The 25,793-nt window shown below is 52.6% G+C and overlaps 1 protein-coding gene across 2 annotated transcripts in view; it reads left to right on the top strand.

The window, feature by feature from the left end:
• SPTBN4 (spectrin beta, non-erythrocytic 4) overlaps positions 1-25,793 on the top strand; it is a 1,652,494-nt gene that overhangs the window by 111,261 nt on the left and 1,515,440 nt on the right. For both annotated transcript variants that reach the window (XM_069207217.1, XM_069207216.1), the window contains exons 3-6: positions 838-989; positions 4,269-4,442; positions 9,252-9,343; positions 10,251-10,331. In XM_069207217.1, the coding sequence (XP_069063318.1) occupies positions 838-989; positions 4,269-4,442; positions 9,252-9,343; positions 10,251-10,331 (499 nt within the window). The remainder of the gene's footprint in view (positions 1-837; positions 990-4,268; positions 4,443-9,251; positions 9,344-10,250; positions 10,332-25,793) is intronic.

Raw genomic sequence — 25,793 nt, 5'->3', positions numbered from 1 at the left:
AGGCAATGGCTTCAGAAGTACAATGCTGTTGGTGTTACCGCTGGAAGAAAAAAAAACTACATTCATTTTTAAAACAATTTTATGGTAATAATACAATTGTATGCTTTGGAAACGTGCAAAAATAAACTCTTTCATCCACATCATATTTCTGAATCGGAAATAATAGTTGCCTATGTGCCATTTGTTCAAAATACGATTTATATTTTAATGCAAACATGTAGCAAACTAAAAAAAAAAGGATTAGAGCTGGTAGTAAAGAGCCTTAGTGCATACTGCTTTAAAGACCATGATTTATTTATGAACCCTTTCATATTTATACGTTAAGATGAGACCTGCATTTTCTTTGCTACCCTATTTTTCCCTAAGCCAACAGCTGTCGCCATTTTGGTCTTGTCTCTTCTCTTTGACCTGGCACAGTGAATTAGGGCTTCATTTATGATTTGGCAGATGGGGTGCCAGCAATGATTTCCCTCACCGTTAAGTGAGGTAAGGAAACTGCAAGTGTGGTGTATAGAGACCACCTCACTCCAGGTCTTTACGAACACTTCCCAGTCCTGAACTTTTCACCTACAAATCATTTTTTTTAGATTGCTAGTCTTCTAAATTAAATGGAAGCAAAACAAGACTGCAGTACCCAGAATGCATTAGGTTATGACACCTAAGCCAGGACTGGAAACAGTGTCTGTCCGCCTTGGCCTGGAGCGAGGTGGTCACCCTGCGGGTTACCAATTAAGCAGAACACCTGCAAACAGAATATAGAAATGGCTTTCTTTACCTTACAGTGTTTCAACACTCCAGAGACTAAATTAGGACCCATTACTGTTTCTCGTTTTGCAGATGAGCGGGATGCTGTGCAGAAGAAAACCTTCACCAAGTGGGTTAACTCGCATCTGGCCCGAGTCTCGTGTCGAATAAGTGACCTGTACAATGATCTGAGGGATGGATACATGTTGACAAAGCTGCTGGAGGTGCTTTCTGGAGAACAGCTGGTAAGGACACAGCTCACGCTTCTGACTCTGATTGTTCGGCCTTTATTCCATCTCTGCAGGGATTGTACAAAATGTTATACTATGCAAACAAAGCGAGAAGCACATCGCATCTTAGGCTCGTGAACAGTGAAACACATTGTCGCTGGAGTGTATATCTAGGTTGACACAGGCTTCCGCCTTTGCTTCTAATGCTTGAAGTCAGGCTTGAAGTCAGGACAGTCCTAACTAGGTCACGGAGAACTGGATCCATGCAAGAAAATCAGGATATCTACATAAAATACATTTGCATACAACTAACCCATATGAAAACTTATTAGTCAGCGTTTATCCTGAAATGAGATGGCATTGATCCTTCTTTTCTGGACCCAAATTGGACACCCTGGTTTATTTATGCGCTATGTCGGTGACACCCTCAGCAGACATTAAGGGCCTGCTGTATCCTTGACAGTAATATGTAGAGCGGTAGGCACCCTCAGGCTTGCCAGTGGACCATTCTGTCAGGTAGATTTGTGTCTGTTTGTGACTGTCTAAAGATACTAAAGTATATTTATAGTTCTGAAAATAACAATTTTAGATCACAGGAGATTTTCCAAATTGACTGTAGATTGCCATCATTTTCAGAACAGCATTTCCTTTGGGATTAATTGAAGTTTGTCTACAGTCCCAGGAGAATCGTTGCTAAATCTATGGTATCCTATGAGAAAATTATTGTCAGAACATTATCTGATATAAATATCGTGACCTAAATATTGTCTACAAAAATACCGCCCCATTGGAGTTAATGAGAGAATATTTTTATAAGCGATATGTAGGACTCTATATTTGGGTCAGAAGACATTTCTGACATGCAACAACCGATGAAATAGCCCATGAATAGACACACTTTCCGGCAAGGCCTAGAACCCAAGCAACCGCTAACCTAGCAAGAGGATCATGGGCCCTAACGCAGCAAGAATGACTTCACTGCCCAGCTGGGTCAGTAATAAAAGACAGCCATGGCGGTGCAGTGGGCCCCCGCACCCCTGCATCCTGGTGCCCCTGCCTCTGTGGCTTCCGAATAGCCACTCTTCCCTATCTTAATCCCTCTATAATCCCACTCCCTCCTCCTTTCAGATTTCACTATCTATCCACTTCCACTTGCCCCTCCCACTTGCCTCTCACTACTGCATCCTTTCTTTTCTTCTCTTTCGTCCCCTTTACCTCTCCTTTTCTACCCTTCCCGCCTCATTTCCCCCATATCTTCTGTGTGCCCTCTTCTATCTGCGCACTGCACTTCTTTCTCTCCCCTCCTTGAATCTCACTGTGTTCCCAATCTCTTAACCAACCTTTCTCTTTCACGGATGTTTGTTTTCCCTTCTTCCTCGTGTTCTCACAAACATGTTTCATCAACATAAGGTATACCTGCACTCTCTCGTTTCCCTCCCTCCTTTTGTTCGTAAGCTCCTTCCACGCTCACCCTTATCTCCTTCCCACCTTTTCCTGATTGCTTTCATCTCCTTGCTAGTGTTTAGCCTGTCCTTTGTGTTCCTTCCTCCTCCATTTCTCCCATATTCCCTCCTCAGCTTGCTCTCTTCCCCTGTTCTTTCATTCCTTCAGGGGCGTAGCTTGGTAAGTATGATTAGGAGGGGGTAGAGCTTCAGATTTCACAACCATCACGCTGGGACATTGTGTTAAAACACATATATGAGAAGCATAGGGGGTTAAGGGGCAGTGTAAAGAGGGGAATGCAATTGCTATAGGTACTTAAAACGCAAGCTAATCAACATTTTGTAAGGCCTTCAATACATTGATGAAAGAGTGTGTTTTTGTCAATGTGAGCACTTCACATTACCCGACTGAAAGCACTTGTACCCAACGTTTTACTGCAGAGTATATATTTTAGGGGGTGACACCCCCTGGAGCTACGCCCCACCATTCCTTCATATCTTACCTTCATTGTCTTTCTCTCTAGCTTTGCTTTTTCTTCCCACTTTTTCCTCTCTACACTCAAAAAGTCCATCCTTTCCACTGTCCGCCTGTGGCACGACACAGCTCATCTCTGGGGACACCAGCCGGCTCCGGGGAAGCACCCCCAAAGGAAATCCTCAAAGGGGGCTAGTTGCCTCTTTAACATGTTAATTGTTTTGGTCAAAATCTTGACATGTATTTTAATTTATATATTTACTAACGATATTCACTTCTGTTATCTCTAGTTTAAATGGTAGCCATCAGAGGCAAATCTGAATGGGACCAGCTCCGTAGGATCTAAGGGCCACATGTACAAATATTTGGCTTTGCAATTTCCTAATTGCAATTCTATGCAAATCGCAATTAGGGAATCGCAATTCTAAATGTGAGAAACTCCTTTAAGTTTCTTTTTCGTTTCTTGGTGGGTCGCAAATAGACCTGCCGCAGTAATATTAATGAGGTAGGTCGCAATTTGCGACCCACCGGGAATCGCAAAAATCACAGGGATGGTGGCCTGCTGGTGTCAGCAGACCATCATGTCTGTGACTGCAATCTTAAAGGAACACGGGCTGTGTTTAAAAAGAAAGAAAATGAAACGTTTCAGTTAGATTTTTTAAAGCATAGGCTGTGGTCCGTAGTACCGCTGCCTGCTCTTCAAAATCGTTTTTGCATGCATTCACAAAGGGGAAGGAGCACTTCAAAAGCAGAACTTACTTTCCAGTAGCTCCCAGCTCCTTTCATGGCGTCGGTGCCTCTTGGACTGCAAGCCCCACATTTAGTCCCCTTCCCTGGCACTTCAGTCTCTCGTGGCTTCCTCTTCCTTTGTGACAAGGTTGTGTGTGCATGAGTGGCTACACGCTGCCTGCATGGGGGGGATCAGTGTTGTTGGTGATAGGACACCGCAATGGTGCTCAGTCGTAACACAGACATGTATTGCAACCTGTATGGCATATATAACATCATGCAGGTTATGCAAGAATATCAGTAGTTATAAAGTCATGAATAACTGTAGTTTCCTGATTCAAATCTTTTTGAAGAGCTGGGTCAGTTGAATCCGTTATTTGATATACAACAAAAGACTACTTGTTTCTTGAATTTAACTTCTATTTGGAGGAGTCTGCACAATACAATAAAACGTACTTCAGCCTTTATCTACGCTTCTTATTCTTTTCAACAATGAGAACATGTTCATATGCATACTTCTTTCACTTACAGAGCTCACATATCCGAATCTAGTTGCTTCTGGGCACATTGGCATAAAATAATGTGTCTTGAAATAGCCACTGAGATGCACATAGTGCTCACCCACACTGTATCTGTTGTCTGTTGCAGCCAAAGCCAACACGGGGAAGGATGAGAATTCACTCGCTGGAGAATGTGGACAAAGCTCTGCAGTTCCTGAAGGAGCAACGCGTGCACCTAGAGAATGTGGGATCCCATGATATTGTCGACGGGAACCACCGGCTTACCCTGGGACTTATCTGGACCATCATCCTGAGGTTTCAGGTACCCAATTTCATGCAGAATTCAGTCTTCTTGGAGAGTAGCTTCCTTAGAACCTTTGAAAAGTTTGTTCAAACCTTCCTGTTCTGCTTGGCAAACTGCATGGGATGTACAATGCTATTTCAAGTAGTTCTTACAGAGAACTTTTTTGTTTAAATAGTGATGATGATAACAATAATAACATAACAACTTATAATAATTGTAAGTAGTATCATAACTGTTCATACCCCCTACATATCCCATATCTCTCTTTATATATACATAGTACAGAGTCAGCAATAGCAACTCTGTACTACTGTTTTGTCATGCTTTGCAGGTTTGTACAGCGCACTATCACCCGGGACGGTATCCTGCCGCTTGGCAGGTGTGAGTCTAGCTACACCTAGAGGCTAGTGGGACTACTTGAAAAGCCAGGTCTTCAGCTTCTTGCAGAATTCTCAAAGTGAATAGGAGTCTGTTATGTGTAGCAGCAGATCGTTGCATGCTTTAGGAGCGATATAGAAGAAACCTCGACCACCGGATCTGGTTTTCCTTAAGCGTGGGATTTGTGCAAGTAGTCTGGGGTAGTTAACACTTCCATTGAAAAAGGCTTTTTTGTTTGCTAATATTGTTAGCACCGATTGACAAATTTGAACAAAAGTCAACAAATGTTTGCCACGCAAATCACAGTTTCTTCATTACAAGTTTCAAGCAGATCAGTCCACAGTGAATAGGAATTTTTTCCTCCATGACAGCAAAAAATCTTGAACTGAAATACCCCTGACTTGGCATGCAGGTAGAAATTTACCCAGAATTGACCTTTTTTGTAGTTTAGTGTAAATCCATTTAGTATAGTTTGGGGAATCTGTACTACAAAAAGTGTCTGATGGGCTTCAGAGAGTTAATCTTTTGAAAGTTTCAACAGTTAAGTTTGAGAATGTGCTAGAGCTGTCCTTCCCTAAGCATTTTAAATATAAAAAGAAATTTAATTAGCTGAGGTAGCTGTTTTACTTTTGGTGCTTGCAGTTCATTGAAATGGAATTAGGAATGTGCCGTACTTAACATTGTATGGTGCATCCCTGGCTTTTTCCTTATCTGGTGCACAATGTGCTGCCTAGTGCCAACGCAGGTACTCTTACATCATGTTGCAAGGATACCTGCATTGTAAGCTGGATTGTTTTTGTGCAGGAAGGGGCACCTTCCTGCACAAAACAATCCTGAGGGACGTTTTCTTCTTTCTATGTGAGCTGCAGAATGCAAGCTGAAATAACAATTACACCTCACCTCATAAGGCGTAGGCTTTTTACGCTTACCCAGATCTACCAGCAATGGTGAATCTGGGAATGTGCACTCTAGATTAATCAACCAATGCAAGGCCACACAAGGTGGCCTTGCATGGCTTGATAAATCCAACTTAAGAGTTGTGTTGCTCTTGCACCCTATTGTGTGGTGCAAGAGCAGTGCAACTCTTTGTTAAATATTCCTCTCTGGGTTTTGTGCAGGCACACACAGGCATATATCTTGAAACACGTGGCTAAAGGGCATGCATAGAGCTTCACTGCTTCGGAGCTTCAGCCAGGTGCCAAAGTTTACTGTCTCATAACCAAAGAAAAAATCAAAATAACTGAAAAAGCTTTGCTAAAGCTGCAAATAAAAATATTGAAATTGCTCTAAAATACTTAAGTTGCAGGGATGTTATTGTTTAGATGCAAAAACTTAAACACATTTAAATTGGCCAGTTATGAGGAGCAAAGCAACCATAACCCCGACCCACCCAACCCAACTCCACTCCAAAGAAACGCTAATGAGAGAACAGTGAGCATGGCAAAAGGCCATGCTCACTGTTAAAATCAAAGGGTCTTGCCTAACACCAGACCTAACAAGTATTTGCAATGCAATGGGTCTTACGTTTGCTCGAGTTAGAGCTGTTAGTGTTGTAAACTCCTAACCGGACTTTTCTTGCCACATAAATTGAAAATGCAAAGTAAAACAGTTTCACATAAGCGAGCCTACGGCTGAGCGTGACACACAAAAGGAAACAGAAGTTCGCTCACAGTGAAACGTATTGGCAAAAGTGCAATTATCTATGTTACCACCAAAAGTGCAATTATCCATGTAATACGGTCAATGTCATGCAAATCGCTCAATTACTGCCCAGCGAAATCACGCTGTCTACAAAATAAAAAGTAGTCCAAAAACCATATAGAAAACATGGAACCTCGTATGTTTTCAGTAGTTGGCCAGTGCACTCGAGGAGGGCTAAACACTGGAAAAGACATGACGTATGCATGCTGTTCACTATTGAAATCAAGTGACTTTTAAAAGGTAAGCCCATGAAACAAACAAACCGATGGGTGTGAGATGGGTGTGAGATGGGTGTGGTTACAAAACCTGTAGAGAGATTACAAGAGGGACAGAGAGCTTTCCGCGCTCGAACCTATAAAAGGATGCACTTGTTTTCAGTAACTCATTGTAATAATTGAGCCCTGAGGTTCCAGGGACAACAGGCAGTGCCTCTTAAAAGAATTGCAATTGGTGCTTAGTTACCTTGGCACTGAAGAGCAGCCCCAGTGATATATCCACATTCATGCATCAATTATTATAGTGCAGATATCAGTTGATAAAGGCCAGCTGCCACCACCATTAACCATCTTAATTGTATACTACTTATTGCATGTTACAGTCATTTTGAAGTCTCTTTCCTTTGCTGACACAAAAAACCTCCTACAAAGTAATGGAAAATATGAGCCATAATGTATTCCCAATACGCCCAAACATTTCTGTCTATTGTTTTTGGAACCTTAAGAATTCTGTAATCTAAAATTTGGTTTGAACCTGTCCATAAATAAAAAATAAAAAAAAACAGTTGCATTGGTTTAGAAAAAAAACTTTTTTTAAAAAAAGTTGCCATTTTCTAATTGTGATCTGTTTTGGTAAATTTAGTTTAAAAACGTAATACACGAAAACTATACAGCCAGGAATCATGGGAATTCGAGGAGGAAAAGATGACATTTGACTCTGTAGAGAAGGGGGTACAAGAAATGAATTCTCCGTCTTTGTTGAAGCTGTTCGGTTCTGTGAGGACTCAGTGGTTTGTGCCCACTCATTTTTAAATCCCCTTTTTTGTGTATTTATATTGGATTGTGGCCAACAGCAGTTGGTAGAACTCCAGAGTCAAGTTTCATGTGAAAGATCATTATTATATTTATTTGTATGGTCATAATGTGCTGATGCTGAAGCAGGTTAGCTTTAGAGGCTATGGAAGGTAAGGGTTGGGAGTAAATCGGGGATTGAAGTGCTGGCTCTAGAGTTTAGGGATGGAATATAGACTAGAGTGTGAGCCGCATTAAGGTTTGTAGTGGTTGGATACTGGTTTTGAGGTGGCAAGCTTCAAAGGGTGATGTGTTTTTAGAAGTTTCGCTCGTGAGGTATTAACATTGTTAAAATGTTACCACTGTGGAAATTTTATTCTGATTTAGGCAAAGCTTCACAACTGTCTGATATAATAAGACCAAAGTATAAGAAACTGAGTGAAATGTAAATTCTACTGCTTTGGACCTTTCACAGATGAAATTCCTAGAATATTATTTTAGTCTGTAGAGTTCCTCATAACAATGTTAATTTTGGGGTAATGCCCTGCTCCAGTTAACAAACTATATGACTTTTGTTGGTGATGGTGGGATTATCGGTTTGAAGAGATGGTTTCAACACGTGTCCCTTTTTGCCCCTGCTTCCCCTCCCACCACAGCTTCCTTTCCTCTCATTTCTTAATGATGAAGAATTAGAGAAAGTCCTCTAATGTTAAATGTCAGATGGATGTAAATTAACCTAGGAGGCATGTACAGGCAGTACCAAGACTGATGTGATAAGTGTTATATAGTGGTGCTAAACTGAGCATTGATTTATTTGATAATATGAATGACTCGGCAAAAAGCAATAAAAAGGCAAAGATTTATTAGTCAAAAAATTCAAAAAATTTAAAAGGCCTTTGTAAAAAAACTTTAGTTAAGTAACTGTTTATTAGGAATTTATTAGGACTTTTGAAATACTTGAAGTAGTTTGTAAAGCTGTTCTTAAGATTATTTAGATTTTCTAAACTGATTGGATGTATTTGCTAAAGTCCTAGGTAAATCCAAGAGGAATGTCACCATTTCGGCATCTCCGTCGGAGATGTACCCTTACAGAATTCACTGCTTACCATTCCCCTTTTGCTAAAACATTCTGTTGCCACTCCCCATTACCCTGCTGTAGGTCTCTCTCATCTTCACCGTGCCAGTGGTGTAGTAGCGCTGTAATGGTACTTTTTGCCCCCTCTTATCCTTAAGTGTGGGCTGCAGGGTAGCATGTGTCTGTGATAGGGTACCAGTGGTAAATTTAGTAGTGAGATGGTGGTGTGGTGTATTGATGCACAAGATTTGCAAAAGGGGTTGAAAATGAATGGAGTTGGAGTTTTAATTTAACACAAAACTTTTAACATTTTTAAAGAATTAAACGTATTGAAAATCTTTACATAAACTTTAGCGTTTCTAATTTTGCATTACATTTCGATAAAACATATTCAGACTCACCTATGTTTCTGATCATACAGTGCGCTCATAGCAACATGTTCTTAAAAATACAATTGCTAATTAATGGATAATATGTGTCCTAAGCCTGTACAACTATCAGAAATGAACAGGGAAGGAGCTCTTTTCCATTAAGAGTAATTGCTTGGAGGAATGCTGCCTTATAAATGTCAATAACTGGGGTATTTATATATATACTCAACATGATCAATCATAGAGCTTCTGTTATGAATATTGACTTTTCCTGCAATATGCATTTTTGGTCCAGATTCAGATGATAAAAATCGAAACCGATGATAATCGAGAGACCCGCTCTGCCAAGGATGCCCTTCTACTGTGGTGCCAGATGAAAACTGCTGGGTGAGTAACTGTGTCAAAGCATCATGTCATGATGGTTCATTTTATATTTTATGGTGGAGTAATGCTCATCATTTACAGTTTGTCTGTTACCCATTTAAGTTTATATAGTGTACCAGCCATCAGTGCTTGCTGAAAATCACCTTGCAATGAGGCCATTCTTGTAGGGATACAACTTTAACGTGGCCTGCTTGAGGCCAAGTGGGTTGATTATTTCTCTATGGTGATGGGGCCGTACTCGCCGGTAGGAAAGGCATTCAATCTCCTCTACATGCCTTTGTCTAAAAGCAAGAATTATTTTTTTAACTTTGTTTTATGCACACTATGAAGCAAACCACTTCTAGGGGTTAGTCAAACTGGCTAAAGAGCAGGAGAACACATTTGGCAGAATGAGATATTTTCAAGTTTTTTGAAAGACGCGAGAGTAGGTAGAGTTTTTATGTACATGGGAACCTGATTCCACAGTTTCAGTGCAACCACTAAAAAGTGCTACTTCTTTGAACAGGTTTTGAGGCAGAAAAAGAAAGGAGGAGGTACTGAAAGAAGACTTGTTTGGCGGGTACCTCGTCCGCCATTTTACAAGGGCATTAAATCCCGTGACTCATATGGTACTGCAGATGGCATATCTGTTATTTTGTAAGGGAATATCCCATCCCCAAATCCTAAATTGGGCCCTATATTCTCAAACTGAATCAATAATAAAACACACCATTAATACACAACACTACACTAAAGGGAAAAAACACAAACACAAACCACAAGAAGCCAGGAAATCATCAACAAAGCCTGAAATAGCTCTTCTTTGGCCGCTAGGATGCACTTGTACCTATTTTAATTTTAGTAACAACGTTTATCTTTAGCTTATACACATCTGAATAACAATGTGCCTCTAAATTCTTCTTCTTGTCAGGTACCCTGAAGTCAATATTCAGAATTTTACCACCAGCTGGAGAGACGGCTTGGCCTTCAACGCTCTGATTCACAAGCACAGGTACGCCATGTTAACCAGTGTAATTTCAGACTGTGCTGGTGTTGTGACGGACACGTTTCCAACCAATGACTCTGTTCATAGGGCTGTTGTTAAGAGAGGTGGAGGTCTGTAGTTAAGAGGAATGATGAGTTCAGATTCAATTTTAAGTTCACCAGTACAAATGTAAGTCAAAAACTGTTGTTTTTAAGAAAGGTCAAAACTACCCACCCAACCAAAGAGAGCTAAACAAGTTGTTTCTAATTGCCAAACCATCTGAACAAATGGTATTTCCCATAATGGAAATTCCAGATGACTCGATAAAAATGGTGGTACCACATAGCCTTTGCACATGGTCAGTCAAAAATCCAATTAGGAGACCTAAAAGCAGCAATCTCTGGGAGGTGCACTTCTGAGCTTAGCATCCCTCACACAATGTCATTCAAAATATTTAATTCACTAGTAAACGTTTTTTTTTTTAAATGACAAGCCTGATTTCAGAGGCTTCTTATGAGCAAATGACAAATGCAAACATATGCGACTGGTTTCCACTGGACTGAGTTGGTAAAATATGTGCTTGTCAATGCATATGGAGCTGCTGCAAAGAAATGGACTTTCCCTTCATTTGCAGATCATAAATGATTGTAGTGTCTGTTGGTTTCAGTTGGAGTTGTTTTAATCTTAATCCTGGAGCCCACTTTCAATTGGTCTTCTGAAATTTCAATCAGGGCAGGTGACATCCGATACATTATGGATGTGCAAAATAACATTCCCCCTACAAATCACCATCTATTTGTAGAAGATTAATCTCCATAAAATCCATAAATGGTTCAAAAAAGAGATTTCAGACTGAAAAAGAAATTTGGAAGCAGAATGGAGAGCCTTAAATGGTCTAGCCTAATTTTCACACCCCTATCTACTTCACTTAAACCAAGCAAGATCTATTCTGCCAAAACTTCACCGCAGTGTTGTTGAGAGATCTGACTTCCCTCATTACGACCAGTCAAAAATCTGGATCTCCTAATCATTGGTGTCTGGCCTCTCACTTTAAGGACATTGATGACACTTATGAGACAGTTGGTTGCCTGCTTTAGTCTTTCACCTATATGGCTTTTCATTTAAATCACGCTCTAGTAAATCCCCTAAAGAAAAAGCACAAACAGGTCCAGCAGATCAGAGCAATACAGTTCAATATAATTCCTGCCGTACCCAGCTAAACAGTTAAAAAAAAAGTAGTTATGGCTACTTTCAGCATTTGTGGAAGTCAGCATGGTGCTCAATAGAAAATCTGGCTTTCATCCCATGCAAGGAGCTATGTAAATCATCACTGTCCTCTTTCAATACAAACTGAATGACAACAACCTTTGAGAACTGGTCCTACTGGTACTCTTAGCAGCCTTCAATCAATCAATCAATCAATCAATCATAGTATTTATAAAGCGCGCTATGTACCCGTTAGGGTTTCGAGGCGCTGAGGTGGGGGGGGGGGGGTGGAGAGGCTGTTTAGCGGTCGAAGAGCCAGGTCTTGAGGAGCTTCGGGGATGCCCGGAAGCATTCAGTGGAGGGCCCGCGGTTGAGGGCGCGGAGCTCTTCGGCCGAGAAGTGGGCGCGGGAGGCGCGAGGACCAGGGGGGGTGGCGCTGGGCGCGGTACAGGCGCGGACGGGCGCAGACGGGCTTGCCTCTGGCGCGCCTCCGGCGCGCCAGCGGCGCGGACGCGCAGCACCAGCCATTAAGAAGGGAGGGGGGAGGGAGGAGCAGCTGGGAGGCGGGAGGCGGGAGGGAGCGGCAAATGGGGGCGCGAGGGGGGCGGGGCCGCAGGGAAGCAGCGGCTGGGGTCGAGGAGCGCACAAGGGGCGAAAGGCACAGAAATCGGGCAAAAACAGTCACAAATGCAGGAAAAAACACAATATGGACACAATACTGGGATTAAATACGATCGGGGAGACAGCAATCAGGGGGGCACAATGGGGCAAAAAGCGCCGGCGGCGAGGCGCAGAAAAGCGGAAAAAAGCTGAAAAACAAACTTACGGGACGGCGGAAGCGGCACTCGGGTCAAGTGAGCCCACTAGCCACCAGGGATGAGGCGCAGGAGGATGCCTGCGGGTGGAGGAGGGCCTCGAACACGCAGACGGCAGCGTGGTCGTGGGGCAGAGGCAGAAGGCAGCAGGTTGGTGCTGCGGTCGTGAGGGGCTAGTTCAGGACCTGAACCAGGTCCGAACTCGCTCACTGGCGACGCGCAGCGCCAGCCATTAAGAAGGGAGGGGGGAGGGAGGAGCAGCTGGGAGGCGGGAGGCGGGAGGGAGCGGCAAATGGGGGCGCGAGGGGGGCGGGGCCGCAGGGAAGCAGCGGCTGGGGTCGAGGAGCGCACAAGGGACGAAAGGCACAGAAATCGGGCAAAAACAGTCACAAATGCAGGAAAAAACACAATATGGACAAAATACTGGGATTAAATACGATCGGGGAGACAGCAATCAGGGGGGCACAATGGGGCAAAAAGCGCCGGCGGCGAGGCGCAGAAAAGCAGAAAAAAGCTGAAAAACAAACTTACGGGACGGCGGAAGCGGCACTCGGGTCAAGTGAGCCCACTAGCCACCAGGGATGAGGCGCAGGAGGATGCCTGCGGGTGGAGGAGGGCCTCGAACACGCAGACGGCAGCGTGGTCGTGGGGCAGAGGCAGAAGGCAGCAGGTTGGTGCTGCGGTCGTGAGGGGCGAGTTCAGGACCTGAACCAGGTCCGAACTCGCTCACTGGCGACGCGCAGCGCCAGCCATTAAGAAAGGAGGGGGGAGGGAGGAGCAGCTGGGAGGCGGGAGGCGGGAGGGAGCGGCAAATGGGGGCGCGAGGGGGGCGGGGCCGCAGGGAAGCAGCGGCTGGGGTCGAGGAGCGCACAAGGGGCGAAAGGCACAGAAATCGGGCAAAAACAGTCACAAATGCAGGAAAAAACACAATATGGACACAATACTGGGATTAAATACGATCGGGGAGACAGCAATCAGGGGGGCACAATGGGGCAAAAAGCGCCGGCGGCGAGGCGCAGAAAAGCGGAAAAAAGCTGAAAAACAAACTTACGGGACGGCGGAAGCGGCACTCGGGTCAAGTGAGCCCACTAGCCACCAGGGATGAGGCGCAGGAGGATGCCTGCGGGTGGAGGAGGGCCTCGAACACGCAGACGGCAGCGTGGTCGTGGGGCAGAGGCAGAAGGCAGCAGGTTGGTGCTGCGGTCGTGAGGGGCGAGTTCAGGACCTGAACCAGGTCCGAACTCGCTCACTGGCGACGCGCAGCGCCAGCCATTAAGAAGGGAGGGGGGAGGGAGGAGCAGCTGGGAGGCGGGAGGCGGGAGGGAGCGGCAAGTGGGGGCGCGAGGGGGGCGGGGCCGCAGGGAAGCAGCGGCTGGGGTCGAGGAGCGCACAAGGGGCGAAAGGCACAGAAATCGGGCAAAAATAGTCACAAATGCAGGAAAAAACACAATATGGACACAATACTGGGATTAAATACGATCGGGGAGACAGCAATCAGGGGGGCACAATGGGGCAAAAAGCGCCGGCGGCGAGGCGCAGAAAAGCGGAAAAAAGCTGAAAAACAAACTTACGGGACGGCGGAAGCGGCACTCGGGTCAAGTGAGCCCACTAGCCACCAGGGATGAGGCGCAGGAGGATGCCTGCGGGTGGAGGAGGGCCTCGAACACGCAGACGGCAGCGTGGTCGTGGGGCAGAGGCAGAAGGCAGCAGGTTGGTGCTGCGGTCGTGAGGGGCGAGTTCAGGACCTGAACCAGGTCCGAACTCGCTCACTGGCGACGCGCAGCGCCAGCCATTAAGAAGGGAGGGGGGAGGGAGGAGCAGCTGGGAGGCGGGAGGCGGGAGGGAGCGGCAAATGGGGGCGCGAGGGGGGCGGGGCCGCAGGGAAGCAGCGGCTGGGGTCGAGGAGCGCACAAGGGGCGAAAGGCACAGAAATCGGGCAAAAACAGTCACAAATGCAGGAAAAAACACAATATGGACACAATACTGGGATTAAATACGATCGGGGAGACAGCAATCAGGGGGGCACAATGGGGCAAAAAGCGCCGGCGGCGAGGCGCAGAAAAGCGGAAAAAAGCTGAAAAACAAACTTACGGGACGGCGGAAGCGGCACTCGGGTCAAGTGAGCCCACTAGCCACCAGGGATGAGGCGCAGGAGGATGCCTGCGGGTGGAGGAGGGCCTCGAACACGCAGACGGCAGCGTGGTCGTGGGGCAGAGGCAGAAGGCAGCAGGTTGGTGCTGCGGTCGTGAGGGGCGAGTTCAGGACCTGAACCAGGTCCGAACTCGCTCACTGGCGACGCGCAGCGCCAGCCATTAAGAAGGGAGGGGGGAGGGAGGAGCAGCTGGGAGGCGGGAGGCGGGAGGGAGCGGCAAATGGGGGCGCGAGGGGGGCGGGGCCGCAGGGAAGCAGCGGCTGGGGTCGAGGAGCGCACAAGGGGCGAAAGGCACAGAAATCGGGCAAAAACAGTCACAAATGCAGGAAAAAACACAATATGGACAAAATACTGGGATTAAATACGATCGGGGAGACAGCAATCAGGGGGGCACAATGGGGCAAAAAGCGCCGGCGGCGAGGCGCAGAAAAGCGGAAAAAAGCTGAAAAACAAACTTACGGGACGGCGGAAGCGGCACTCGGGTCAAGTGAGCCCACTAGCCACCAGGGATGAGGCGCAGGAGGATGCCTGCGGGTGGAGGAGGGCCTCGAACACGCAGACGGCAGCGTGGTCGTGGGGCAGAGGCAGAAGGCAGCAGGTTGGTGCTGCGGTCGTGAGGGGCGAGTTCAGGACCTGAACCAGGTCCGAACTCGCTCACTGGCGACGCGCAGCGCCAGCCATTAAGAAGGGAGGGGGGAGGGAGGAGCAGCTGGGAGGCGGGAGGCGGGAGGGAGCGGCAAATGGGGGCGCGAGGGGGGCGGGGGCGCAGGGAAGCAGCGGCTGGGGTCGAGGAGCGCACAAGGGGCGAAAGGCACAGAAATCGGGCAAAAACAGTCACAAATGCAGGAAAAAACACAATATGGACACAATACTGGGATTAAATACGATCGGGGAGACAGCAATCAGGGGGCACAATGGGGCAAAAAGCGCCGGCGGCGAGGCGCAGAAAAGCGGAAAAAAGCTGAAAAACAAACTTACGGGACGGCGGAAGCGGCACTCGGGTCAAGTGAGCCCACTAGCCACCAGGGATGAGGCGCAGGAGGATGCCTGCGGGTGGAGGAGGGCCTCGAACACGCAGACGGCAGCGTGGTCGTGGGGCAGAGGCAGAAGGCAGCAGGTTGGTGCTGCGGTCGTGAGGGGCGAGTTCAGGATCTGAACCAGGTCCGAACTCGCTCACTGGCGACGCGCAGCGCCAGCCATTAAGAAGGGAGGGGGGAGGGAGGAGCAGCTGGGAGGCGGGAGGCGGGAGGGAGCGGCAAATGGGGGCGCGAGGGGGGCGGGGCCGCAGGGAAGCAGCGGCTGGGGTCGAGGAGCGCACAAGGGGCGAAAGGCACAGAAATCGGCAAAAACAGTCACAAATGCAGGAAAAAACACAATATGGACACAATACTGGGATTAAATACGATCGGGAGACAGCAATCAGGGGGGCACAATGGGGCAAAAAGCGCCGGCGGCGAGGCGCAGAAAAGCGGAAAAAAGCTGAAAAACAAACTTACGGGACGGCGGAAGCGGCACTCGGGTCAAGTGAGCCCACTAGCCACCAGGGATGAGGCGCAGGAGGATGCCTGCGGGTGGAGGAGGGCCTCGAACACGCAGACGGCAGCGTGGTCGTGGGGCAGAGGCAGAAGGCAGCAGGTTGGTGCTGCGGTCGTGAGGGGCGAGTTCAGGACCTGAACCAGGTCCGAACTCGCTCACTGGCGACGCGCAGCGCCAGCATTAAGAAGGGAGGGGGGAGGGAGGAGCAGCTGGGAGGCGGGAGGCGGGAGGGAGCGGCAAATGGGGGCGCGAGGGGGGCGGGGGCCGCAGGGAAGCAGCGGCTGGGGTCGAGGAGCGCACAAGGGGCGAAAGGCACAGAAATCGGGCAAAAACAGTCACAAATGCAGGAAAAAACACAATATGGACACAATACTGGGATTAAATACGATCGGGGAGACAGCAATCAGGGGGGCACAATGGGGCAAAAAGCGCCGTCGGCGAGGCGCAGAAAAGCGGAAAAAAGCTGAAAAACAAACTTACGGGACGGCGGAAGCGGCACTCGGGTCAAGTGAGCCCACTAGCCACCAGGGATGAGGCGCAGGAGGATGCCTGCGGGTGGAGGAGGGCCTCGAACACGCAGACGGCAGCGTGGTCGTGGGGCAGAGGCAGAAGGCAGCAGGTTGGTGCTGCGGTCGTGAGGGGCGAGTTCAGGACCTGAACCAGGTCCGAACTCGCTCACTGGCGACGCGCAGCGCCAGCCATTAAGAAGGGAGGGGGGAGGGAGGAGCAGCTGGGAGGCGGGAGGCGGGAGGGAGCGGCAAATGGGGGGCGCGAGGGGGGCGGGGCTGCAGGGAAGCAGCGGCTGGGGTCGAGGAGCGCACAAGGGGCGAAAGGCACAGAAATCGGGCAAAAACAGTCACAAATGCAGGAAAAAACACAATATGGACAAAATACTGGGATTAAATACGATCGGGGAGACAGCAATCAGGGGGGCACAATGGGGCAAAAAGCGCCGGCGGCGAGGCGCAGAAAAGCGGAAAAAAGCTGAAAAACAAACTTACGGGACGGCGGAAGCGGCACTCGGGTCAAGTGAGCCCACTAGCCACCAGGGATGAGGCGCAGGAGGATGCCTGCGGGTGGAGGAGGGCCTCGAACACGCAGACGGCAGCGTGGTCGTGGGGCAGAGGCAGAAGGCAGCAGGTTGGTGCTGCGGTCGTGAGGGGCGAGTTCAGGACCTGAACCAGGTCCGAACTCGCTCACTGGCGACGCGCAGCGCCAGCCATTAAGAAGGGAGGGGGAGGGAGGAGCAGCTGGGAGGCGGGAGGCGGGAGGGAGCGGCAAATGGGGGGCGCGAGGGGGGCGGGGCCGCAGGGAAGCAGCGGCTGGGGTCGAGGAGCGCAAAGGGGCGAAAGGCACAGAAATCGGGCAAAAACAGTCACAAATGCAGGAAAAAAACACAATATGGACACAATACTGGGATTAAATACGATCGGGGAGACAGCAATCAGGGGGGCACAATGGGGCAAAAGCGCCGGCGGCGAGGCGCAGAAAAGCGGAAAAAAGCTGAAAAACAAACTTACGGGACGGCGGAAGCGGCACTCGGGTCAAGTGAGCCCACTAGCCACCAGGGATGAGGCGCAGGAGGATGCCTGCGGGTGGAGGAGGGCCCCGAACACGCAGACGGCAGCGTGGTCGTGGGGCAGAGGCAGAAGGCAGCAGGTTGGTGCTGCGGTCGTGAGGGGCGAGTTCAGGACCTGAACCAGGTCCGAACTCGCTCACTGGCGACGCGCAGCGCCAGCCATTAAGAAGGGAGGGGGGAGGGAGGAGCAGCTGGGAGGCGGGAGGCGGGAGGGAGCGGCAAATGGTGGGCGCGAGGGGGGCGGGGCCGCAGGAAGCAGCGGCTGGGGTCGAGGAGCGCACAAGGGGCGAAAGGCACAGAAATCGGGCAAAAACAGTCACAAATGCAGGAAAAAACACAATATGGACAAAATACTGGATTAAATACGATCGGGGAGACAGCAATCAGGGGGCACAATGGGGCAAAAAGCGCCGGCGGCGAGGCGCAGAAAAGCGGAAAAAAGCTGAAAAACAAACTTACGGACGGCGGAAGCGGCACTCGGGTCAAGTGAGCCCACTAGCCACCAGGGATGAGGCGCAGGAGGATGCCTGCGGGTGGAGGAGGGCCTCGAACACGCAGACGGCAGCGTGGTCGTGGGGCAGAGGCAGAAGGCAGCAGGTTGGTGCTGCGGTCGTGAGGGGCGAGTTCAGGACCTGAACCAGGTCCGAACTCGCTCACTGGCGACGCGCAGCGCCAGCCATTAAGAAGGGAGGGGGGAGGGAGGAGCAGCTGGGAGGCGGGAGGCGGGAGGGAGCGGCAAATGGGGGCGCGAGGGGGGCGGGGCCGCAGGGAAGCAGCGGCTGGGGTCGAGGAGCGCACAAGGGGCGAAAGGCACAGAAATCGGGCAAAAACAGTCACAAATGCAGGAAAAAACACAATATGGACACAATACTGGGATTAAATACGATCGGGGAGACAGCAATCAGGGGGGCACAATGGGGCAAAAAGCGCCGGCGGCGAGGCGCAGAAAAGCGGAAAAAAGCTGAAAAACAAACTTACGGGACGGCGGAAGCGGCACTCGGGTCAAGTGAGCCCACTAGCCACCAGGGATGAGGCGCAGGAGGATGCCTGCGGGTGGAGGAGGGCCTCGAACACGCAGACGGCAGCGTGGTCGTGGGGCAGAGGCAGAAGGCAGCAGGTTGGTGCTGCGGTCGTGAGGGGCGAGTTCAGGACCTGAACCAGGTCCGAACTCGCTCACTGGCGACGCGCAGCGCCAGCCATTAAGAAGGGAGGGGGGAGGGAGGAGCAGCTGGGAGGCGGGAGGCGGGAGGGAGCGGCAAATGGGGGCGCGAGGGGGGCGGGGCCGCAGGGAAGCAGCGGCTGGGGTCGAGGAGCGCACAAGGGGCGAAAGGCACAGAAATCGGGCAAAAACAGTCACAAATGCAGGAAAAAACACAATATGGACAAAATACTGGGATTAAATACGATCGGGGAGACAGCAATCAGGGGGGCACAATGGGCAAAAAGCGCCGGCGGCGAGGCGCAGAAAAGCGGAAAAAAGCTGAAAAACAAACTTACGGGACGGCGGAAGCGGCACTCGGGTCAAGTGAGCCCACTAGCCACCAGGGATGAGGCGCAGGAGGATGCCTGCGGGTGGAGGAGGGCCTCGAACACGCAGACGGCAGCGTGGTCGTGGGGCAGAGCAGAAGGCAGCAGGTTGGTGCTGCGGTCGTGAGGGGCGAGTTCAGGACCTGAACCAGGTCCGAACTCGCTCACTGGCGACGCGCAGCGCCAGCCATTAAGAAGGGAGGGGGGAGGGAGGAGCAGCTGGGAGGCGGGGAGGCGGGAGGGAGCGGCAAATGGGGGCGCGAGGGGGGCGGGGCCGCAGGGAAGCAGCGGCTGGGGTCGAGGAGCGCACAAGGGGCGAAAGGCACAGAAATCGGGCAAAAACAGTCACAAATGCAGGAAAAAACACAATATGGACACAATACTGGGATTAAATACGATCGGGGAGACAGCAATCAGGGGGGCACAATGGGGCAAAAAGCGCCGGCGGCGAGGCGCAGAAAAGCGGAAAAAAAGCTGAAAAACAACTTACGGGACGGCGGAAGCGGCACTCGGGTCAAGTGAGCCCACTAGCCACCAGGGATGAGGCGCAGGAGGATGCCTGCGGGTGGAGGAGGGCCTCGAACACGCAGACGGCAGCGTGGTCGTGGGGCAGAGGCAGAAGGCAGCAGGTTGGTGCTGCGGTCGTGAGGGGCGAGTTCAGGACCTGAACCAGGTCCGAACTCGCTCACTGGCGACGCGCAGCGCCAGCCATTAAGAAGGGAGGGGGGGAGGGAGGAGCAGCTGGGAGGCGGGAGGCGGGAGGGAGCGGCAAATGGGGGCGCGAGGGGGGCGGGGCCGCAGGGAAGCAGCGGCTGGGGTCGAGGAGCGCACAAGGGGCGAAAGGCACAGAAATCGGGCAAAAACAGTCACAAATGCAGGAAAAAACACAATATGGACACAATACTGGGATTAAATACGATCGGGGAGACAGCAATCAGGGGGGCACAATGGGGCAAAAAGCGCCGCGGCGAGGCGCAGAAAAGCGGAAAAAAGCTGAAAAACAAACTTACGGGACGGCGGAAGCGGCACTCGGGTCAAGTGAGCCCACTAGCCACCAGGGATGAGGCGCAGGAGGATGCCTGCGGGTGGAGGAGGGCCTCGAACACGCAGACGGCAGCGTGGTCGTGGGGCAGAGGCAGAAGGCAGCAGGTTGGTGCTGCGGTCGTGAGGGGCGAGTTCAGGACCTGAACCAGGTCCGAACTCGCTCACTGGCGACGCGCAGCGCCAGCCATTAAGAAGGGAGGGGGGAGGGAGGAGCAGCTGGGAGGCGGGAGGCGGGAGGGAGCGGCAAATGGGGGCGCGAGGGGGGCGGGGCCGCAGGGAAGCAGCGGCTGGGGTCGAGGAGCGCACAAGGGGCGAAAGGCACAGAAATCGGGCAAAAACAGTCACAAATGCAGGAAAAAACACAATATGGACACAATACTGGGATTAAATACGATCGGGGAGACAGCAATCAGGGGGGCACAATGGGGCAAAAAGCGCCGTCGGCGAGGCGCAGAAAAGCGGAAAAAAGCTGAAAAACAAACTTACGGGACGGCGGAAGCGGCACTCGGGTCAAGTGAGCCCACTAGCCACCAGGGATGAGGCGCAGGAGGATGCTGCGGGTGGAGGAGGGCCTCGAACACGCAGACGGCAGCGTGGTCGTGGGGCAGAGGCAGAAGGCAGCAGGTTGGTGCTGCGGTCGTGAGGGGCGAGTTCAGGACCTGAACCAGGTCCGAACTCGCTCACTGGCGACGCGCAGCGCCAGCCATTAAGAAGGGAGGGGGGAGGGAGGAGCAGCTGGGAGGCGGGAGGCGGGAGGGAGCGGCAAATGGGGGCGCGAGGGGGGCGGGGCTGCAGGGAAGCAGCGGCTGGGGTCGAGGAGCGCACAAGGGCGAAAGGCACAGAAATCGGGCAAAACAGTCACAAATGCAGGAAAAAACACAATATGGACAAAATACTGGGATTAAATACGATCGGGGAGACAGCAATCAGGGGGGCACAATGGGGCAAAAAGCGCCGGCGGCGAGGCGCAGAAAAGCGGAAAAAGCTGAAAAACAAACTTACGGGACGGCGGAAGCGGCACTCGGGTCAAGTGAGCCCACTAGCCACCAGGGATGAGGCGCAGGAGGATGCCTGCGGGTGAGGAGGCCTCGAACACGCAGACGGCAGCGTGGTCGTGGGGCAGAGGCAGAAGGCAGCAGGTTGGTGCTGCGGTCGTGAGGGGCGAGTTCAGGACCTGAACCAGGTCCGAACTCGCTCACTGGCGACGCGCAGCGCCAGCCATTAAGAAGGGAGGGGGGAGGGAGGAGCAGCTGGGAGGCGGGAGGCGGGAGGGAGCGGCAAATGGGGGCGCGAGGGGGGCGGGGCCGCAGGGAAGCAGCGGCTGGGGTCGAGGAGCGCACAAGGGCGAAAGGCACAGAAATCGGGCAAAAACAGTCACAAATGCAGGAAAAAACACAATATGGACACAATACTGGGATTAAATACGATCGGGGAGACAGCAATCAGGGGGGCACAATGGGGCAAAAAGCGCCGTCGGCGAGGCGCAGAAAAGCGGAAAAAAAGCTGAAAAACAAACTTACGGGACGGCGGAAGCGGCACTGGGTCAAGTGAGCCCACTAGCCACCAGGGATGAGGCGCAGGAGGATGCCTGCGGGTGGAGGAGGGCCCCGAACACGCAGACGGCAGCGTGGTCGTGGGGCAGAGGCAGAAGGCAGCAGGTTGGTGCTGCGGTCGTGAGGGGCGAGTTCAGGACCTGAACCAGGTCCGAACTCGCTCACTGGCGACGCGCAGCGCCAGCCATTAAGAAGGGAGGGGGGAGGGAGGAGCAGCTGGGAGGCGGGAGGCGGGAGGGAGCGGCAAATGGGGGCGCGAGGGGGGCGGGGCCGCAGGGAAGCAGCGGCTGGGGTCGAGGAGCGCACAAGGGGCGAAAGGCACAGAAATCGGGCAAAAACAGTCACAAATGCAGGAAAAAACACAATATGGACAAAATACTGGGATTAAATACGATCGGGGGAGACAGCAATCAGGGGGGCACAATGGGGCAAAAAGCGCCGGGCGGCGAGGCGCAGAAAAGCGGAAAAAAGCTGAAAAACAAACTTACGGACGGCGGAAGCGGCACTCGGGTCAAGTGAGCCCACTAGCCACCAGGGATGAGGCGCAGGAGGATGCCTGCGGGTGGAGGAGGGCCTCGAACACGCAGACGGCAGCGTGGTCGTGGGGCAGAGGCAGAAGGCAGCAGTTGGTGCTGCGGTCGTGAGGGGCGAGTTCAGGACCTGAACCAGGTCCGAACTCGCTCACTGGCGACGCGCAGCGCCAGCCATTAAGAAGGGAGGGGGGAGGGAGGAGCAGCTGGGAGGCGGGAGGCGGGAGGGAGCGGCAAATGGGGGCGCGAGGGGGCGGGGCCGCAGGGAAGCAGCGGCCTGGGGTCGAGGAGCGCACAAGGGGCGAAAGGCACAGAAATCGGGCAAAAACAGTCACAAATGCAGGAAAAAACACAATATGGACACAATACTGGGATTAAATACGATCGGGGAGACAGCAATCAGGGGGGCACAATGGGGCAAAAAGCGCCGGCGGCGAGGCGCAGAAAAGCGGAAAAAAGCTGAAAAACAAACTTACGGGACGGCGGAAGCGGCACTCGGGTCAAGTGAGCCCACTAGCCACCAGGGATGAGGCGCAGGAGGATGCCTGCGGGTGGAGGAGGCCTCGAACACGCAGACGGCAGCGTGGTCGTGGGGCAGAGGCAGAAGGCAGCAGGTTGGTGCTGCGGTCGTGAGGGGCGAGTTCAGGACCTGAACCAGGTCCGAACTCGCTCACTGGCGACGCGCAGCGCCAGCCATTAAGAAGGGAGGGGGGAGGGAGGAGCAGCTGGGAGGCGGGAGGCGGGAGGGAGCGGCAAATGGGGGGCGCGAGGGGGGCGGGGCCGCAGGGAAGCAGCGGCTGGGGTCGAGGAGCGCACAAGGGGCGAAAGGCACAGAAATCGGGCAAAAACAGTCACAAATGCAGGAAAAAAACACAATATGGACACAATACTGGGATTAAATACGATCGGGGAGACAGCAATCAGGGGGGGCACAATGGGGCAAAAAGCGCCGGCGGCGAGGCGCAGAAAAGCGGAAAAAAGCTGAAAAACAAACTTACGGGACGGCGGAAGCGGCACTCGGGTCAAGTGAGCCCACTAGCCACCAGGGATGAGGCGCAGGAGGATGCCTGCGGGTGGAGGAGGGCCTCGAACACGCAGACGGCAGCGTGGTCGTGGGGCAGAGGCAGAAGGCAGCAGGTTGGTGCTGCGGTCGTGAGGGGCGAGTTCAGGACCTGAACCAGGTCCGAACTCGCTCACTGGCGACGCGCAGCGCCAGCCATTAAGAAGGGAGGGGGGAGGGAGGAGCAGCTGGGAGGCGGGAGGCGGGAGGGAGCGGCAAATGGGGGCGCGAGGGAGGCGGGGCCGCAGGGAAGCAGCGGCTGGGGTCGAGGAGCGCACAAGGGGCGAAAGGCACAGAAATCGGCAAAAACAGTCACAAATGCAGGAAAAAACACAATATGGACACAATACTGGGATTAAATACGATCGGGGAGACAGCAATCAGGGGGGCACAATGGGGCAAAAAGCGCCGTCGGCGAGGCGCAGAAAAGCGGAAAAAAGCTGAAAAACAAACTTACGGGACGGCGGAAGCGGCACTCGGGTCAAGTGAGCCCACTAGCCACCAGGGATGAGGTGCAGGAGGATGCCTGCGGGTGGAGGAGGGCCTCGAACACGCAGACGGCAGCGTGGTCGTGGGGCAGAGGCAGAAGGCAGCAGGTTGTGCTGCGGTCATGAGGGGCGAGTTCAGGACCTGAACCAGGTCCGAACTCGCTCACTGGCGACGCGCAGCGCCAGCCATTAAGAAGGGAGGGGGGAGGGAGGAGCAGCTGGGAGGCGGGAGGCGGGAGGGAGCGGCAAATGGGGGCGCGAGGGGGGCGGGGCCGCAGGGAAGCAGCGGCTGGGGTCGAGGAGCGCACAAGGGGCGAAAGGCACAGAATCGGGCAAAAACAGTCACAAATGCAGGAAAAAACACAATATGGACAAAATACTGGGATTAAATACGATCGGGGAGACAGCAATCAGGGGGCACAATGGGGCAAAAAGCGCCGGCGGCGAGGCGCAGAAAAGCGGAAAAAAGCTGAAAAAACAAACTTACGGGACGGCGGAAGCGCACTCGGGTCAAGTGAGCCCACTAGCCACCAGGGATGAGGCGCAGGAGGATGCCTGCGGGTGGGGAGGGGCCTCGAACACGCAGACGGCAGCGTGGTCGTGGGGCAGAGGCAGAAGGCAGCAGGTGGTGCTGCGGTCGTGAGGGGCGAGTTCAGGACCTGAACCAGGTCCGAACTCGCTCACTGGTGACGCGCAGCGCCAGCCATTAAGAAGGGAGGGGGGAGGGAGGAGCAGCTGGGAGGCGGGAGGCGGGAGGGAGCGGCAAATGGGGGCGCGAGGGGGGCGGGGCCGCAGGGAAGCAGCGGCTGGGGTCGAGGAGCGCACAAGGGGCGAAAGGCACAGAAATCTGGCAAAACAGTCACAAATGCAGGAAAAAAACACAATATGGACACAATACTGGGATTAAATACGATCGGGGAGACAGCAATCAGGGGGGGCACAATGGGGCAAAAAGCACCGGCGGCGAGGCGCAGAAAAGCGGAAAAAAGCTGAAAAACAAACTTACGGGACGGCGGAAGCGGCACTCGGGTCAAGTGAGCCCACTAGCCACCAGGGATGAGGCGCAGGAGGATGCCTGCGGGTGGAGGAGGGCCTCGAACACGCAGACGGCAGCGTGGTCGTGGGGCAGAGGCAGAAGGCAGCAGGTTGGTGCTGCGGTCGTGAGGGGCGAGTTCAGGACCTGAACCAGGTCCGAACTCGCTCACTGGCGACGCGCAGCGCCAGCCATTAAGAAGGGAGGGGGGAGGGAGGAGCAGCTGGGAGGCGGGAGGCGGGAGGGAGCGGCAAATGGAGGCGCGAGGGGGGCGGGGCCGCAGGGAAGCAGCGGCTGGGGTCGAGGAGCGCACAAGGGGCGAAAGGCACAGAAATCGGGCAAAAACAGTCACAAATGCAGGAAAAAACACAATATGGACACAATACTGGATTAAATACGATCGGGGAGACAGCAATCAGGGGGGCACAATGGGGCAAAAAGCGCAGGCGGCGAGGCGCAGAAAAGCGAAAAAAGCTGAAAAACAAACTTACGGGACGGCGGAAGCGGCCACTCGGGTCAAGTGAGCCCACTAGCCACCAGGATGAGGCGCAGGAGGATGCCTGCGGGTGGAGGAGGGCTTCGAACACGCAGACGGCAGCGTGGTCGTGGGGCAGAGGCAGAAGGCAGCAGGTTGGTGCTGCGGTCGTGAGGGGCGAGTTCAGGACCTGAACCAGGTCCGAACTCGCTCACTGGCGACGCGCAGCGCCAGCCATTAAGAAGGGAGGGGGAGGGAGGAGCAGCTGGGAGGCGGGAGGCGGGAGGGAGCGGCAAATGGGGGCGCGAGGGGGCGGGGCCGCAGGAAGCAGCGGCTGGGGTCGAGGAGCGCACAAGGGGCGAAAGGCACAGAAATCGGGCAAAAACAGTCACAAATGCAGGAAAAAACACAATATGGACACAATACTGGGATTAAATACGATCGGGGAGACAGCAATCAGGGGGCACAATGGGGCAAAAAGCGCCGGCGGC

Source organism: Pleurodeles waltl, chromosome 9 (assembly GCF_031143425.1).
Source record: "Pleurodeles waltl isolate 20211129_DDA chromosome 9, aPleWal1.hap1.20221129, whole genome shotgun sequence".
NCBI classification, from domain to species: domain Eukaryota; kingdom Metazoa; phylum Chordata; class Amphibia; order Caudata; family Salamandridae; genus Pleurodeles; species Pleurodeles waltl.
This window is presented reverse-complemented; position numbering and strand designations above follow the sequence as displayed.